Raw genomic sequence first — 19066 nt, forward strand, 5'->3', positions numbered from 1 at the left:
TTGATGGCACATTGATAACTACAGATGTGGCATCCCATGCTTGCCCCCAGGCTTTTCTATCCTGCTGGGTGCCAGCCTGGCTCTGTGGGGCGACAGTGCTGTGCCAGCTCTGTTCTGCCAGACACCTGTGGCACGTCCTGGCCATGCTGCATCCTGGCTCTGGCACTGATCCCTCGCTGCCCAGCCATGGATCTGGGCTGCAGGTAGAGCCTGCAGTGCCAGCTTGGGCCATTCTCCAGGGACAGAGGGGCAGGTGCTGCTGTGAGGGCTGTGAGGCTCTGCCTGGCAGGAACACAGGTTTGGAGAACTGTGAGTTCATGGAAAAAAACTCTGGTGAGCAGTCAGCACTATTTACAGATACTGAGCACCAAAATGCAGCAGCTTTGGAACTGCTGGAGAAGTTCAGGAGGCAGCAGTTATTTTTCCTTACTCAGCATTAAATGAGTCTTCCAAACACATAAAGCTTCTGTCTGAGGATCTGACACGTGTGAATGAGAAAGCTTCTGGAACCTTGTTGTTGCTGTTCTGTGCATTGTCCACGCTGGCCTGTGTTGTGTCTCACAGCTGCTGCATGGGAGCAGTGATCCCAGGCCAGGCTGTTTTCTCCTGGGGCACATTCAGACATGGTCTCTGTGCCCCTTGTCCTTTCCTGTCACCCAATTCTCCGTGCAGGTGAACGTGTGGTCATGAGTTGTTCAAATGATGATAAGAGCAGCAGAATAGCCTGAGATAAAGTCTATAAATACAAGTACAGCCCAGAAGTCAGTTGCTCTCTCTCAGTCTGCTCTTGCTCCTTTTTAGCCCGTTCCCCCAGCCAAGCCTGATTTTGAAGAGCCTGGAGATGTTTAAAACAAAAATAGATATATTAATGTTACTAAACCTTGTAGCTGTGAGAATGGAGAACAAGGGACACTTGTGGACACTTGTGGACACTTGTGGACACTTGAAGGATGAAGTGGTGACTTGCAGAGCATTGGGGGACCCTTTGATATGGAAACACAAATCCAAACCCCCAAGTCCTTGCAGAGGTGCCCAGAGTGGGGGTAGCTCTTGGCAAAGCCCCCCTAAGTGTGTGGGTCAGGTTGATGGTGCCAAGGAGCCTCCCAGGAGGTGCCAGCTGGTGCAGGACAGGCTGGCGTCATGTCCCAGCCTGGATCCGGAGGGAAGCACATTCCTGTACGGGGATCCAGAGGGATGCACACTCCCAGCTGGATCCAGGGGGATGCACATTCCCACCCTGGATCCACAGGGATGCACATTCCCATCCTGATCCGGAGGGATGCACATTCCCACCCTGGATCCACAGGGATGCACATTCCCATCCTGATCGGGAGGGATGCACATTCCTGTGCTGGATCCAGGGGGATGCACATTCCTGTGCTGGATCCAGGGGGATGCACATTCCCAGCCTGGATCAGAAGGGATGCACATTCCTGTGCTGGATCCAGAGGGATGCACATTTCCAGCCTGATCCGGAGGGATGCACATTCCCATCCTGATCCAGAGGGATGCACATTCCCATCCTGATCCGGAGGGATGCACATTCCCAGCCTGGATCCGGAGGGATGCACATTCCCAGCTGGATCCAGAGGGATGCACATTCCTGTGCTGGATCCAGGGGGATGCACATTCCCAGCCTGGATCCGGAGGGATGTGCATTCCCAGCCTGGATCCAGAGGGATGCACATTCCTGCCTGGATCCAGAGGGATGCACATTCCCAGCCTGATCCGGAGGGATGCACATTCCCAGCCTGATCCAGAGGGATGCACATTCCCACCCTGGATCCGGAGGGATGCACATTCCCAGCCTGGATCCGGAGGGATGTGCATTCCCAGCCTGGATCCGGAGGGATGCACATTCCCAGCCTGGATCCAGAGGGATGCACATTCCTGCCTGGATCCAGAGGGATGCACATTCCCAGCCTGATCCGGAGGGATGCACATTCCCAGCCTGATCCAGAGGGATGCACATTCCCACCCTGGATCCGGAGGGATGCGGTCCCTCCCCACCCCGAATCGCTGCTGAGCCGCCCTGGTGGCTCAGGGATCTCTCCCTCCCCGGCTGTGCTGTGTGACTCAGCTGGCCCCTGCCCAGCCCCGCTGCGCCCTTATCGAGGGAAACTCTGAAATCATCGGGGCTTGGAGCGAGCGCCCGCCGGAGCCTGCCCTGCCCGCGAAGCGGGGCTGCAGGGACATGTGGATCATGGGACGGCTCCGTGGGGATCGCTCTGCTCTGCCCGGATAACAGTCCCTTGTTTTCATGTTTGTTTTCCCCGTGTCCGTCCTGTGCAGCAGCGGGAGCCGCGGATTTGGAGCACACCCTGTGTGCAGCTCAGCCAGAGCTCCGTGCCAGGAGCCTGCTCGGGGAGCTCTGGGTGGTGTGGCTGTGTTCACAGGGGTCCCAGGACGAGGGAAGGGACGAGAATCTCGACTCCATGTTTCAGAAGGCTGATTTATTATTTTATGATATATATTAATATATTAATATATCGATATATTAATATTTGCATTAAGAAAATTATATATTAAAACTATATTAAAATTATCTAGATATTAAATTATATATATATTAAAATTATATATTAAAACTATACTAAAAGAATAGAATTAAAGTTTTCACTAGAAAGCTAGCAAAGACTAGAATACAATTAATAACAAAAGCTTGTGGCTCTCAGAGAGCCCGAGCCAGCTAACTGTGATCAGCCATTAATTAGAAACAACCAACATAAACCCATCAAAGATTCACCTGTTGCATTCCATAGCAGCAGATAAATATTGTTTTTCTTTTCTTCTGAAGCTTCTCAAGAGAAAAATCCTAGCAAAGGGATTTTTCAGAAAATATCATAGTGACAGCCTGGAGAACTGCAGGGATCCCTGCTGCTCTCCTGATGCCCCTGGGAAAGCAGCTGCTGCCCCTCCCTGACAGCTCACTCCTCCCAAGGGAGGGCAAAATCCATTTGTTTTCCATGGCTCAGCTTCGTGTATTTTTATTTTAATTTTTATTTTTCAAAGAGCCTGTTCTTCGTTCCCCAGCCTGAGCACTGTCCCCAGGCTGGCACTCTGAAGGTGGTGACTGCCTTCTGTGGGACAGCGATGTCCCACATCAGGTGTATAAATAGGTGCAGCAGCCAGAGCCACCTACCAAGCCTCACCCTGCTTCCAGCTGGCTGCCTGCTTGGCTTCCAGCCCCAAAGTGTCACCCTCAGCCACAGCTCACCTGGCACTGCCATCCCCAGGGCTCTCCTGGCAGCACCATCCCCACCCAGCGCTCACCTGGCCATCCCTGCTGCACCCAGCAGCCTCTGTGCTGGGAGTTCTCAGGAAAGCTGAGGGTGCTGCCGCCCTTGGAGCCTCCTGTGCAGGGTTTGGGAGCTGCTGACTGCCCAGCTCAGGAGCTGCCACCACTTCCAGCAGCAGCTCTGGTGCCCACAGAGCCGGGCACTGTCCCCCAGCTGGGCTGTCCCTCCTGCACCCAGCCAGGTTCATTGTGCCCCAGGGCAGTGCTGAGCAATTCCTGCTGTGCTGAGACTGGATTGGGACACCAGCTGGTCTGAAATTCCTGCAGGTGTGGCAGCAACCCTGGTTGGGCTTGGTCTGTGGTGAACCAAGAACTGTGACAGCGTTTTGTGACTCTTCTCTGCCTCTGCAACCCCAGGAGTTGCATTATTTCTTACTGTGCATTTCACCACTTTTGCTGATTTCTAAGGCAGCTCATCTTTTCTTAACTCCCATTTCAGTTGGCCACGTGTTCTGGGCTGGCTGCCTTGTTTTTCTTCCCAGTTTTGCTGAAGCAACTCCTCCAGCTTTGCAGGGCTGCAAGGTTGATTTGAAAGGCCAGCAAAATGGCAAAGGGGAAAAAACTAATCTCTGAGAAGTTCAGGCTTCCAAAGTGCAGCTTTACCCATGGCTCATCCTGAGGAGCACTAAGGGAAGTGCTGATGCCAGCAGGAATTTTGCTGCTGTGGGGAGAGCAGGGGTGCCCTGGCTGAGCTGGGCCAGGCAGGAGGCTGTGCTGCAGCATCCTGTGCTGCCCTTGTGTTGCAGAAGCAAAAATCATTAAAAAAAATCATCCAGCACACTGTCTCTTATAAAAATATTAAATGTACAGGCTGAAGTGGTGCTCTCTAGGAAAGCAGTACGAGCCAGTGAGTGTCACTGGGAGAATGCTGTGCTCCATGTCTTTGCTTTGAAGTGTGGCTCTGCTGCATGATTCTCTTCCTGATCAATGGATCTGTCACTGTGGAGGTCTTGGGAAGAAGATGCTGAATAATTTAACCCCAGGGAGGGTGAGACTGCATCCTTCTCCCAGAAGCTGTATCTCACATCACTCCCTCCCAATTTTCCCCAAAACAGACCAATATACCCCAAAACTTTGTTGTCCTTCCAGTCTTGCTTGGTTGCTTTGTGTTTGATTGGGATTTTGGGCTGATATGTTGCCCAGCTTCCAAGCTGTTGGTGAGGAGACCCATGGTCTCCTTGTGCTCCAGGCATGCAGGAGAGCCCCTGTGTGTGTTTAACTGCCTTGAGCTTTGAGGTGCAGCCTCAGAACCTTTGCCAGCTCATCTGGAGCATGGCAGGTTCTGCAGAGCCGGTTTCCTTCAGGCAATGGGGGAGATAAAGCAGGCGTGAGAATTGTGTGATGAGTGTGAACCCTCGCTGTCTGGCTCCTTGGGTATTTAATTTAACAGTAAATAAGAAAATAAGCCTGTCAAGCTCGTTTGGGCACTTCCCACAAGGCTGGCTGGAAAGGAGAATAATTCATAATAAAAGATTGAAGTTTAGGACAGGAAACAGAAATTGTGGAGGGTGGGAGGGGGATGTGTGAGTGGAGGTGATGGTCCAGAGGGCAGGTAGCCAACTAGCAGAGCAAAAGGTCACTGGTCAGGGAGAGATACTGAGAAATGTCCTTTAACTGGGAGCACAGCCCTGCTCTAATGCCTGGAGCCTGGGCTGGACTGGCTGTGAAAGGGAAGCAGCAGCTTATGAACAACTCAGTCAATGAGGGGCTGATTAGGAGAGGTAAATGTGTGACAGTGTGAGACATCCACTCAATTCCTTCACAAGAGATTTGTAAAGCACAGCTAAATATAGCAAGTTATTTTTAGCACTTCACGCTAGCCACTTACTCCTGGCAAGTGGAAAACCCGTGTCAGTGTGGGAAAAATGGCCTTTGTCCAATGTGTCAGGGTTTCTGAGTCCCCACAGAGCCTTCAGGGGACGGCTTGGCCTGGGTCAGTGCCAGGCACTGCCTGTCCTGGGCCACTCTGTGATCCCTGGTGGTGAGCATCTCCCCTCTGGGCTGCAGTCCTTGCAGGATCCTGTGGATTTGGGACTACCTAGAGGCTAACTGGAAGGTTATATTTGTATCCTCATCGGAGCAAATTCACATGTTTCTGTGTTTGAGCAGCTGTGGAGTATTTGGGAGTGTTCCATGAGTCAGGGCTCATTGCTCCTGATCCTGATGGCACATCTGGGCGCTTGGGGGGTAGCTCATGGCTTTCCAGGCTGACGTGTTTTTGTGGGACAGAGACTGGGGGCTTCATGCAGTGTAAATCCAACACCTTGGAGCAGAGTCTGGCCCCTTGGCCACTTTCTTTGTGTGCTGGCTCCTAAAACTCTGCTGCAAGGACAGAGAATTCCCCAGGAGCAGTGGGTTGGGTACTGTGTCCAGAACCTCCTCCCCAGGGTGGTGATGGTGATCAGTTCCCTCTCCTTAGTGATGCAGCTCCCCATGGGGAATTCTTTGGCAGGAGTTGGTAACAATGGGCACATTATTGTCTCCTTAGGAATCACAGCCATCTCTCTGCATGCTGGGAAAAGTGGAATTTCTCAGGCTGTATGTATGCTGTGCACAGCTCTCCACCAGGGAGGAGAAAATCACCCATAGGGACCATTGGTCGGAGATGTAGGTGTGTCCTCAGCTGCTGTGTGTCAGGGTCTTGCAACCTTTCCCTGACAAAAATGGATTTCCAGGGGTGAGATCCCAATGTGAAAATTTTCATGTCTTAAAATGCCCTTGTTTAAGGGCAGAGTGAATTTTATATTCTTTTGTTTGCTTATTTGAAAGGAGAGTGTGTGTGGCCAGCTTTGATAGTTCTGTTTTCAAGCTGGAGAATAAGAAAGCAAAATGCAAGATGGAGCTCCTGCTTAGCTTTGCTCAGGTTATTTGCACTGCCACAATCAAACTCACATTGTGTTTTCCCTGTTGATTCCTTATGGGTTTTATTCAGAGCTGAAGCTGTGACTGAATTACTCTGGCACTGCACTCTGTGGGTTGGGCACATGCAGAACCTCAGGAACTGCCTTTTTCCCCATGGAAATCCCTGTTGGCTGCTCTTCCCTGAGCTGTCCATGTGTAGGTGTGGGCAGGGAGAGCAGTGAAAGTCACTTCCCACCTTCCAGTGTGGGCTGGGACATCCTGTCCCTTCCTAGGAGCGGGGCAGGGATGCTGCAGCCCCATCACTGCTCAGCTGGATCAGATTAAACTCAGGACTGCCTTTGCACTGAAAGTGTCATGGCCAATGATTGCAAAGATGATGAGTAGAGGGGTGGTATTTTTATTTTGTTTTTTCCTCCTTAATTTGCTCCCTGGGAGCAGCATGTGATGAGGATTAGCCAAAGGGCTGCTGAACCCACTGCTTGCTCTGGCCCTGAGCTTCTGGAGGAGCAGCAGTTCCCACCTGGCTGTTTCCTAGGAAGCAGAGTGGTGCTGTATTCCAGCTGCTGCACAGTGTCATCTAAACAAGGGCTATTGGGGTGTGGATAACAGGGGTGAGGGTGCTGGCAGCCTGGCCCTGGCCAATGTGATGTGTACCCTCCACACCCACTCTCCTGCACAGCTGGAGATGTTCTATTGGTTTTCCAAGTGTTTATTTCTAGAAATCAGGCTGGTTTTTGTCCCTGTGTCACACCCAATGTCCAATTGTGTCCCTGTGGTGTTCAGTGAGGCAGCCCAGGCAGGGCCCTCCTGTCCTGGCTCAGGATCCTGCTGGTCCCTGTAGCTGTCACTGCTTGGTTGTCACAGCCACTTCCATTTCTGTGTGCTCAGGGGCATGGTTTCCTCTCTTGGGAACAGAGGACCATGGCAGTCACACAGACTGTGACCTGGGTTGCAATTAGTAAAACTAATTAAGGCTGTGCACCTGTGGCACCTCGAGCAACTGCAGACCCTCAGCAGCACCTCGGTGCCCCATTCTCTGCCTGTGTCTGCTCACCCTGTTCCCCCAGGGTTCTTTTCTGTGGTGATGGTTTCCTTCTGGTTTAAATTCTAAGCATTGGAGGAAAAAGCAGCAGCACAGCCTGATTTGGGGCTTGTTTGTGTTTTGTCAGAGACCTGTGGCTTTTGCAGCGGTAGCAGCACTTTTTGGTTTGTGGTTTTTGGTTACCTGTGGTTGCTGTCAAAGTTTGAAGTGACAATCATAGGTCCTTACTGAGCAAGCTGTGAGGCACATCCTTCCAGAGCTGCTGGCTCTGGAGGTGTGTTTATCCAAACATAAATACAGCCCTGAGCTCTGTGTGTGCCTCCTGAGGCTGGCATGGCTGGCACTGCTGCCCCCCACTCCTGCCCTACAGCCTGGCTGGGACCACTCTGTGCAGGGATGGAACTTCACTTTGACTAGGAGAGTAAATTATTGTAACCACAAATTGTGATATTTGGCATTGCTTCCTGAGGCTGGAAGGGAGAGGAGTCCTTGAGGACTCCTGATGAAATTCATTTTGGTGTGTTTCCATGGAAACAGGCTGAGCAGGCAGGGTCTGTGGGGCAGTGCTGTTCACAGGGATATTCCAGCTTGGAGCATGGCACTGTTCCTTGGTTCTGGTGCTGGGGGAGCAGGACAGGCCCTGCAGCTGCCTCTGCCTCCTGCCAGGCTCTGGGGGTGCAGAGCAGCAGCCTTTGGCAAATGAGTGTTTGTATTGGTGGGGAAACATTTCCAACAGTTGAAACAAGGGAGAACACAGAGTTATCTCTCCTAGCGTGGGATGGAGCCCTGCTTTTCCACAGCAAATCTTTTCCTGCTGGCTCCTTCCTGTGGTCAAGCCTCTTTCCTGTGGCCATGGCTTATTCCTTTCTCCCCAGCCCCCCTGTCCTGCCTGATGGGGTGTCACCAGTCACCACTGCCATTTGGGTGCCACCGAGGGAAGGGGCAACATCCCCCCGAGTGTGTTTGAGCACTGACACCGATTCTCTGCCTCAGGGCCTGGTGCTGGGCCCTGCAGGGACACAGACCCCGAGTGGGGACATCCTCTGTTCCCATGGTGCCAGTGGTCAATCAGCCCTGTGCTGTGTCCCTCTCACACCCCAGGGCTGTCCCACAGTGCCAGCAGTCACTGATCCCTGTGCTGTGTCCCACTCACACCCCAGGGCTGTCCCACAGTGCCAGCAGTCACTGATCCCTGTGCTGTGTCCCACTCACACCCCAGGGCTGTCCCACAGTGCCAGCAGTCACTGATCCCTGTGCTGGGTCCCACTCACACCCCAGGGCTGTCCCACAGTGCCAGCAGTCACTGATCCCTGTGCTGTGTCCCTGTCACACCCCAGGGCTGTGGCAGTGCCAGCAGTCACTGATCCCTGTGCTGGGTCCCAGTGACACCCCAGGGCTGTGGCAGTGCCAGCAGTCACTGATCCCTGTGCTGTGTCCCTCTCACACCCCAGGGCTGTGGCAGTGCCAGCAGTCACTGATCCCTGTGCTGTGTCCCACTCACACCCCAGGGCTGGGGCAGTGCTGCAGCAGCAGCGATGCTGCCCTGTGCATGCACACAGGAGCTCTGTCAGGAGCCAATGTTCAGCCAAGGCTCTCTACGTGTGGGAGTGGAGTTGTGTTGCTCTGGAGAAGCCTGGTTTCCATTAGGAGCTCCTCCAGAGCCTGCCAAGCACGCAGGGTACGGGCTCACACCCCCCTCCCTCTCTGCCTCCTGCCCTTCTTGGCTGGCAGGGACACACAGCACATGGAGACCCTCTGTCCCTGCCCGGTGCCACCCCTGGGACCTGTGTGTGCTGCCGTGCTCACGGGTACACTGGAGCTGTGTGCCTTGTCACCTGCCCCCAGCCAGCACCCATGGAGGGGACAGACGGACAGACAGACAGATGGGGGTGCTGCTGCTTTCAGAGGGGCTCAAGGACACGCACGGGGCTGGGAGGGGTGTTGGGAGGGAAGGATTGAAGATCACCTGTGACCAGCAGCAGGGGAGGGGCTGGCTGGGGCCACAGCAGCGTCAGGGATGGTGATGGTGATGGGGATTTGCAGGGGATGAACAAAGATTCCCCTGAGCAAGGGCTGAATGAGCCTCCAGCCTGGCCTGAGTGAGCTCTGGGGCACTGAGGGGGAATTATTTGCTGAGGTTTTCCATCAAGTCAATGACATCGTTCTGTGAGAGTTCACCCATTTACGTGCTCCAGCCCCTGGCAGCTGGGGCTAAATAGCGACATTCAGGCCTGAATCTGCCCATTCAGGAGCCAAGGTTTGACCCATCAGGGAGCTGCTGAACGAGGCTTTTGAGGGAGAAGCAGGGACTGCACTCTGAGCCTGCACTGGGGACCCGGCAGTGCCCCCACTCCTGCCTGCCCAGGGACCTTGGGGAGGGCAGGAGCTCCTGACCTGGGGGCAGGGGAAGCAGGGCGGTCTGGGGGCCTGCCAGGGTCCCACACAGGCCATTTGATTGCTTTTCCCCAACATTCATTTATTTCAATGTTGTCCAATTTTTCTCTCTCCTTCACAGCAGCATTTCAGAGCATCCCATGGTTGCCACCACAGTAGTAAGTTTTATTTTCAAATGAAAAAAACCCATCCATGTACACCAAGTTCCTCTATACAGCAGTCATGGTGCTGGCTTGACAAAGCAGTGGTGGGAGCTGGTTGCCCATAAGGTCTGTGCTTGTCACATCTTCCCCACTTGTAATTTCATGAATTTCTGAAAGTCCCGTCTCTGTGCCCTGCCACAAAGGAGTCCAGCCTGGGACTGTGCCCACAGCTGGAGTCCCAAATTAGAAGTAGCAATGCAAATCAGAGTCTTACATTATTCCTTTGCTTTTCTTTTTGTGGCCTGCATGCTCCTCTCTGAGGTCAGGCAAGTGCAGCCTCCTTCTGTTTGTATCTCAGGAATTGCTGTAGCTTTGTGCAGGGTGATGTGGTCAGTGCAGTGAGTGTGCTGTCCCTGCTGGCCCTGGGTCAGGCTCTGTGCTGGTGTCACTGTCACGTCCCAGGGCCCCTCTGCCAATGCCAGCAGACGCCATCCAGACACGTCCTGCAGCCACACAGGGTGCAAAGACAAAGCATCCTTTGGGCCAGAAACTTCTCTGCAAGCTCCAAAAATAATTTGGACTGAGCCACAGGAAACATCAGGCAATTTCTCTGCTTCCAGCCCAGACTGTTCCTCACCAGCAGGAGCAGCAGGTCCCAGGGCCATCTGTGGGTGCCCCTGGCTCAGCTGTGTGCTCTGTGGCACTGTCCTTCCCTCAGGGCCTGCCTGTGTCCATGACCCCACACAGGAACAGTTATTTTTAGTCCCGCCTTTTCCCTCACATTTATTTTCTGACTCTACAGATTTTTCTCCCATATTATGAAACAATTTCTGTGAACAGTGGCCAGCCTGTTCAACAGCCCCTGTGCTCCAAGGAGCTGTGCTGGTGCACACAGAGCCCTGGAGTATCTCCTCAATGTTTTCCTGCAGGGAAGTGTCCCTTCCTGTCTGTGGCTGGACACAAGGCCATTGATCAGTTGTTGTACCGTGTGGTGCATCCATTAGTGCTGCAGAAGCTTTTTCAGAGAGAGAAAAAACCCAAATCCAATTCTCTCTGCAGCCTCTGAGGGTTATTAATGCTGCAGCATTTTCTGCAGCGCTGAAATTCCCAATGCCTGTGGATTTGCATAACCACCCTCCTCTGGCCTTGTTCCATCAGGATAAATTCCTAGGACATGCAGCCTCTGTAGAGCAATTGCAGAAACCCGCAGCTGATTGCTCTGTCCTTTTCCAGGGTACTCCTCAGCAGTGCAGAAGTTCTCCCAGACTCTGCAGTCCTTCCAGTTCGACTTCATCGGTGACACACTAACAGATGATGAGATCAATATTGGTGAGTTCTCTGCTTTTTGAAGCTGATTTCCAGCAATTGGAACAGTCTCCCTCTCTAGGAATTAGCCTGCCTGATGGTTTTTAAGCAGCCTCAGGAGCTGGGTTCCAGGCAGCTCTTCCACAGCTTATTTTCTGAAGTTGAGCAGTCACGGGTCGAGTTTCACATTCCCAATTCAGCGGATAATTTGCAGAGGTTTTCCATGGCTCCAGGCCTGCTCTGTGCTGCCAGGTGCTGGGGAGGAGGCAGTGTGGTGCTGACCTCCCAGCCAGCCCCTCTTCCCAGAGCTGCAGTGAGCCCAGCTCTGGGTGCTGCTCCCAGAGCTGCCTTTGCTGTGCTGGAACAAACTGCCCCACGCTGCCCTGCAAGGGCACCAGGCTGCAAACTGCTGGGGAAAAGGGCTGCTGGATGTGTCTCAAACGGAAAACAATGGCCATCTGTGCCCTGGGCAGCCTTGCAGGGCTGCTGCTTGCACATCTGCTTGGGGATTAGTGATCCTGGAGCTGTGTTACATCCCTGCCCTCCCCCAGCTCAGCTCTGGGAGTCACTCAGCATCCACAGCCTGGGGGCCTTAATGCCCCAAACCCTGCACGTTTCACATGAATCTGCTCTTGGCTTAGCGAGTTGAGGGGACTCTGGTGGGGTGCCAGGGGGCTGCAGGAGGGACAGCAAAGCATCCTCAGCCCCCAAGGTTGTCACCCTGCCCCATCAGACAAAACACTTGTTCCTCCTGCCTGGGCTGAGGAGCTGGGGCTGCCCACAGGCTCACAGGGCATTCACCAGGCAGGAGAATTCCCAGGGCATTCATGGGGTGGGGCACAAGGCACAGGGTCTTTTCCAGGCTGCTCCCAAGGGCTGCACAGAGGGGTAAAAAGGGAAACCAGCTTTTGTCAGGCAGTGGTTGCAGAGTGGCAGCAGTGTGACATTGCTGGTGTCAGATCTCTCAGCTGCTGTCAGAAGGGGAAGGAAGTAGAGCCTGTTCCTTGGGCTGTTGTATTTAAAGCCACGTGAAGCAGACTGCAGCCTGCCCCTCCAAAGCTTGTTTCCTTTATGGAAAGTCTCTGGGTGAAACCCACTGGAAATGAATCAGCCTCCAAATGTGATGGCAGCAGAGGTCTGAGCTTGCAAACACACACGGGTCAGGGAGGGGGGAACTCTGCCATGGAAATGCCCCTCCTGGGAGCTGAGGGGTCTGAGGCAAACAAGCCATGCAAGGAAAGGAGTGTCCCTCCTCTTGGCTGGAAGGAACAAAGCTCCAGCAACCAGGCAAGGCTGCTGGGAATGACAGAGGTTGAATAAAGGGAGTGTGGGATGGGGGAGAGCAAGAGAGCAGATGTAAAACTCTCCGTGGTGAAAGGAGCGTGTTTCCCTTCAGTTTTGCTGGGGAGGATTTGTTTTGCTTTTTCAAGAAGAGGTCCCCAGCTTCCCTGTGAAGAAGCCTGGGCTGTGTTCTCCTCCCACCCAGGCCCTGGTGTGCCTGCAGGGGTTGAGGCTTCCTTATTCCTGACACAGCAGCTTCCATCTGCCAGGGTGCCAGGGGGCTGCGTGGGAGTGCAGAGCTCATTTCATGTGCAGGGCATGGGAGGGAAGCACAACACTTCCAGGCACTTCTTATGCTCTGCAAGAGAACGTGTTTGGGTTGTAAATAGAGCTAAAGTCACACTGCTCTCTCCTTGTGTGGGCACAGAGCAGCCTGGCACCCGCGCGGGTGGCAGCGGGGACACTGCAGGTGGCAGTCAGGACACTGGGCTGATGTTGTCTGTGGTGAGCAGCACTTTCCCCTGGGCTTGTGAGAGGTCATGGATGCACCTGTGTTACCCCACAGCTGCAGCTCCTCCACTGTCACCTCACAGGACACAAATCAGCAGCTCCTGCAGGGATGGAGGGGCAGTGAGATGGGGGGGAATGTTCTTCCCTTCCAGGCATGGGAACCTGGAATCCTGTAAGGACCTTCCTGGAATGGTTCTGGCTGCCCAGCAGAGTCGCTCTGGCATTTCCAGGTGTCATTGCCCAGGTGTGGCTGGGCAGGCTGTGGCTGCTGGTGGCCCCCCTGCTCCACACTGCCCTGCATGGGCTGGCAAAGTCTGACCCAGGCCAGGAGCACAGATGCACCCCAGGCACTGCTGGGCTGGCAGCAGGATCTGAGCCTTGTGTGTGGTGCAGGTCAGACTCAGTGGGCTGTTCTGTGACTGGAGCCAGGAAACATGTTCCTGGGCTCTTCCTGTAGAGCAAAGGGAAAAAATGGCGAGGGAACATTTTATGCACTGACATATTTCCCTGTAAGTTTGGGGCTGGATTCTTTCTCCCTGTGATAATTATTTTCCTGGCTCAGGCCCCTGGTGTCCGTGCACTCCACCATCCTGGGGAGCCACAGTGACTGCCACGTGTGGCCCTGGGTGTGAGCACCATGAGCTGTAGGGCCATTGCATTGCTGGGTGCTGGAGCAGTCACTGGAGGAGAGCTCAGAAGCTCCTGACTCATCAGGAAGGTCTGTTGTGCCACTGCCAGCCGAGTGCCCGTGTCACCAGGCTGTTTGTTCCCTTCTGTGTGTCTCAGCAGCTGCAGAATGAATCCTCACACTGGATTTTAGGGCAGGTACCTCTCCCAAGGTGCTGCTGTGATTGAGGGGAGAGGACTCTCAGCTTGCACAGGGAGCACAGGAGCACTTTCTCCCTGACCTGTGGGACAAGCTAATCCTGTGCCTGCACTGCTGTACAGCTGCTGTGCCCCTCGTGTGCTGCCCTGCCCTGCCCTGCCCTGCCCAGCCCAGCAGGGAGGGAGGGTCTGAACTGCAGAGCTCTGGGGTCTCACAGAGCCACTCTGGGATGTTCCCACCAGGGCCAGAGGGAGCCTGGGACCCACCAGACCTGTCCCACTCTGTGCTGAGCAGGCTGGAGCTGTGGGAAACTTTCCCAGCTAACTCCCTGGGGTGATCAGGGTGTTCCCCCAGGCAGCCAGCACACAGCCACACTACCTGCATGGGCAGGAGTTTGCCCAGCCTTGCCTGCAGCCCAGAGAGAGGGGAGTTTAGCTTGGTACTGTCAGTGCTCTCCTGCTGAGGGGTTTCCTCCCCTGGGACAAATTCAGCCCCTTCCCAAGTTCTCCTTTGATGGGCAGGGAGAGGGGCTGCATGCTCCCCCCTTGGTGTGGGGTCAGCTGCTCCCACTTAGTCCTTTATCTCCCCAGGCTGAATTATTGTTATTTCAGTTTGTTAAAGGAAAAGTTTCATGCTATTTTTATTGTAGTTGGACTCCAACTGCTTATCAACGAGATCTTTTTGTTTCACTGCTGAGATTTTAGGGAGTGGTGTCCGTGTCTGTGACCATGTCTACACCTGCTGCCTTTCCTCCTGTACATGGACTTTGTGCCTCCTGGTGCTGCATGTGAGCTTTGTCATTTCAGGCCATTTTCATTTGACACATTTGTCCTGGTCCTGGCAAGCCCCTGCAGCTCTTCCTGGGACAGAGGTGGCACCTACAGCTCATCCTGGTGCTGCTGGCACCCCTGTCCTGCCCAAAATGCCCTGCTGCAGGCCCTGGGGATGCCAGCTCCCCTTCCCCCTGTTTGCCTTTCCCTGCATTTGTCCCTTCTCTGCTACCTATATTGCCATCTCTATAACACAATTCCTAATAAAACTTCGTTAACATCTTCTCACCTTCCCAGGGCCTTCACTCCTTCATTGCCTGGGTGTGAGACCCTCCTGTCCCTTGCATACATAAATACCCCTCAAGGCCATGCTGCCCCTGGCATTGCCTCACTCAGTTTCTGCCAAAAGAAGCCACCTCTTCTTGGTTTTTGGTCAGCCTTTAGATGGCCATGCTGGGGGTGCAGCCACATTGGGGTGTCCTGACGTGTGTCACACACTCCAGTGCCACATCCAGTGCCACATCCAGTGCCATGTCCCAGCTCCCCTGACCAGCCTCTTCTTTTCTTACAGCCGAGTCCTTTAAGGAGTTTGCAGAGCTGCTGCAAGAAGTGGAGCTGGAGAGGTCCATGATGGTAAGGAGATGGGAGCCGGGCTCTGTCATTCCTGAATGCCAAATCACAGCCACAGCACCATGTGCCTCTGTGTCAGGCTTCTCATCAGAGGGAAGCTGGGAGCACTGGCAATGTGCTCTGTACTCATCTGTCCATGGGCCCTGAGCATGGGCAGGCACAGCAATGGGTGTGGGGGGCTGTGGCTCTCCCAGGCAGCTCAGGCAGGCACAGAGCCCCAGGCCCTGCAGCTGGAGGGGCTGCTCACCGTGGGGAAACCAAGGGTTAAAGAATCAGAAGTGTTTTCGCTCAGTTTTGCTGGGTGCAGGAAGGCAGGTGTCCCTGAGGCCATCAGTGCTGCTCCAGCTCCTGCAGTACAAAGCACTGCCATCACCTTCTTGCTGCCATGCGCCCTCAGCCTCTCCAGGCTCCTCCAGAGCCAGTGCTGGCTTCCCATTCCACTCCTAATTCCAGGAAAAACATGAAGGTTAGGCTCGGTGGAGAGCGTGCAGCGTGCCAGGAATGTGCTGCTTGGCTCTGCCTTCCCCTGCCTCGTGCAGCAGCAGCAGCTCCTGCCAGGCTGGGCCAGAGGGGCCATGGGCAGGCAAGGAACTGCAGGAAACCAGGAAAGCACTGAGATATTTCTTTATTATTAGTTACATCCCAGGTAGAGTGGCTCCTTTGGCAGCGGGGGCAGCAGTGGAAGGTGTTTCAGGGATTATGAGCACTGTCCAACTTTCAAAGTTGGGGTTTTTTCCCTCTACTTTTAGGACCAGTTCTGTTTTATAGCAGCTCCCTCAGGAGGTTTTACACTCACTGTGTTCATCAGATTTAAATCCCCTGAGGGGCTGTGCTGTGTGGTGTCCTGTCCCCTTTTGTCCCCCTCTCCCTTCTCTGGAGCCTGGGACAGAGCCTGTCAGGGGAGTGGGGATGGGAGCAGACAGCAGCTGGTCCCAGTGCCTGAACGGAGCTGCAGCCAGTGATACAAACTGGGATGAACTCACTTTCATGTGGATTCATGACAAAGGTAGGCAGAGCACCATCCAGGAGAGATCTCTGAGATCTTTGAGATCTGAGGCAGGAGTGGAAGGGACACAGGCAGGCTTTCCCTTTTCCCTGGATGTTCTGAATCTCCAGACAAGGGAACCCCATCCTTTATTTGAGGTGGGGAACACTCCCTGTCACCCACAGGATGTCCCCAAAGCCTCCTGGGAGGTGGCTGGGGTTTGCTGTGTGTCACCCATGGGGAAGAGCAGGTACAGATGGTTTAAGTGAATTCACCTACAGACAGAGAAGAAGTTTCCAGTCAAAAACATTAAAATCTCAGAGCTCTTGGCTTCTAGCCATGTTCAGCCTCTGTTTAAGAGAAAATTGATCAGCACCCTGCAGTTAAAATGCTTTTTCTTCGCACTGTAGGTGCAGAATGCAAGTGATTTGCTGATCAAACCTTTGGAAAATTTCCGGAAGGAGCAGATAGGGTTCACCAAGGTAAGGTTGGTTTGTTTGTTTGTTTTCAGTGTAAACAGATTTGTTTTCTGTTACTGTCTTTGAATTCAGATTTTTCTCCTGTTGTTGCTAACAAGCAGTTGCTCCACTGCATTCTGACTTCAGGCACTCACAAACTCCCTGCTCAATGCTGGCTTTCAGCTGCTGGCTGAGGGTTCGTGCTGTGACTTTTAGTCTGATTTTTCAATCTGAAGAGTCTCCAAAATCTTTTCCCGAATTCTCTGGGTTCTCTCCTGGCCTGATTCCAGCACTGCCTCAGTCCTGAGCAAGGAGTGCTTGTTTCAGCCAGGAGAACCTCCTTGCTGCTTCACCCCCTCTCTCCTTTGTTCAGTCAGTGCTATTGAGAATAAAATACTTTCTGCAGAGAAGTGTGTGGTGGAGTGGGAGGGAGGAAGGGAAGGAGGGAAAGCAGGAGAGGCCAGCAGGCAGAACCTGATTATAGTCATAGGGCTTTTGTTATGAAATATTTACATAAAGCATCTAATGAGTCTTTCAGATGGACCAAACTTTTAAAGAAACAAGCTATAAAAAGCAAATTCTGCACATGTGGAGCACAAAAGATCATTTTTCCCTTGTCTGCTATCAAGAAATCCAGGTTCCATGTTACTCAGCGGCAGCTTAAAATGGGGCTGGCTCTGGCCCAGCTCTGAAATGGAGATGTTTTGGAGAACACTTGAGGCTTGGATTCAGCCCAGCCCATCTGGAGGCTTTGACTTTTAATAAATACAGGGTTTGAGGAGAGATACTTGATGGCCCTCCTGCCCTCTGCCATGCCCTGAGGGCTGGTGTGAGGAGCCCTCTGAAGAGCTGCAGCCACGAGCATGGCACAGGTGCTGCCCAGGGCCCCTGCCCTCACGTCCTTCAGGCTGGTTTTGTCCCAGAGAGCCCTTAAGGTGTGTAAGGGCCGCTCTGCCCCCAGCCCAGAGCCTGCTGTGCCCTGAGAGCTGAGCTGGCTGCACCCACAGGCCTGTGCCCATGTCCTGCTCCCTTCCCTGGTGGCAGGCACGGGTCTCAGCAGGGCTGGTGCCACTGCCCCAGCACTGGCACGGATTCACCTGGCAGCCTGCAGCCCTTCCTCAGCCCCTGTGCATGGGCAGAGTGCTTCAGGTGGAAGCACCACCACCACAGGGTGGTGACAGTGGCAGGGCACTGCTCAGAGCAGCTGGAGAGGTGGCAGAGGGCAAGGGGGTGTTGCAGATGGCTCAGCCATTGTGGTTTGGTTTGGGGTTTTGTTTCTTGTGAGGAGCATGAGCTGCAGAGGTGCCAGGGCACTGTGGTGGGAAGAGAGCTGTGCTGTAGCTCCATGCGGGAGCTCACAGGACAGCACCTTGTACTGTGCCAGGATCCAGCTGTGCCATGCTGACAGGGATGCACAGGGAGGTACCCCTGTCCCCAGTGCCACCCCAAAGCCTTGAGAGGGTGCGAGTTTGGGAGTGAGCCCCAGCCACTCCAGCCCCATGTCCTCAGCTCTGATGCTTCTCTGACAGCAGCCTGAGGTGTCACCCTGGGCACAGAGCCTTCCTTCACCTGCCAGCCTGCAGAGCATCTCTGGGCCATCCCCAGCCAGCAGCAGGAGGGGGGAAGTACAAACGAGGCTCCTCATTTGTGCTCTGTCAGTGTGGGTTCCTCCCATTGCTGCTGGGCCTTCCATCACCCCATGGACCCTTTCTGATCTGCAGCAGGGGCAGAAGCCCAGGGCAGCCTGGAGACATGACACAGGGAATTTGTGCCCTCTGCTCGGTTTCCGTATTTTGGCAGCGTCGCCTTCTGTGAGATGTTTTCTGTTCCCTGTGCGAGCTGCTGCAGCCAAATAGGAAGAGCCCTTGAATTGAGGCTTTGTGATGGCTCTGGCTGGAGCACAGCCAGTCTGAGCAGCACATCTGAGTCTGCATTCAGCCGGGAGCAGGGGAGTCTCCTCTGTGCTCCACACGGGGCAGCCCCTCCAGCTGCTCCCTCCCGCACAGCCCCACGGTCACTGCTTCAATAAGTCCAAGTGCCAAATATTGCATTTCGGCCACAATAACCCCCTGCACCGATACAAGCTGGGGACGGAATGGCTGGATAGTGCCCAGGTGGAAAGGGACCTGGGGGTGCTGGTTGACAGTCGATTGAATATGAGCCAGCAGTGTGCCCAGGTAGCCAAGAGGGCCAATGCCATCCTGGCCAGTATCAGGAATGGTGTGGCCAGCAGGAACAGAGAGGTCATTCTTCCCCTGTACTCGGCACTGGTGAGGCCTCACCTGGAGTATTGCATCCAGTTCTGGGCCCCTCACTTCAGGAGGGACATCGAGTTACTTGAGCATGTCCAGAGGAGAGCAACGAGGCTGGTGAGGGGCTTGGAGCACAAGCCATACGAAGAGCGACTGAGGGAGCTGGGGTTGTTCAGCCTGGAGAAAAGGAGACTCAGGGGCGACCTCATCGCTCTCTACAACTTCCTGAAGGGTGGCTGTGGTGAGCTGGGGGTCGGTCTCTTTCTCTGGGCGACAACAGACAGAACAAGAGGACACAGTCTCAAGCTGC

General features: G+C 54.1%; 1 protein-coding gene across 2 annotated transcripts in view; it reads left to right on the forward strand.

Annotated features, from left to right (window-relative positions):
* Positions 1-19066, forward strand: part of OPHN1 (oligophrenin 1) — a 52742-nt gene that overhangs the window by 5076 nt on the left and 28600 nt on the right. For both annotated transcript variants that reach the window (XM_058033002.1, XM_058033003.1), the window contains exons 2-4: positions 10973-11068; positions 15003-15064; positions 16457-16528. In XM_058033002.1, the coding sequence (XP_057888985.1) occupies positions 10973-11068; positions 15003-15064; positions 16457-16528 (230 nt within the window). The remainder of the gene's footprint in view (positions 1-10972; positions 11069-15002; positions 15065-16456; positions 16529-19066) is intronic.

The sequence above is a fragment of the Melospiza georgiana genome, chromosome 12 (genome assembly GCF_028018845.1).
Source record: "Melospiza georgiana isolate bMelGeo1 chromosome 12, bMelGeo1.pri, whole genome shotgun sequence".
Taxonomy (NCBI): Eukaryota; Metazoa; Chordata; class Aves; order Passeriformes; family Passerellidae; genus Melospiza; species Melospiza georgiana.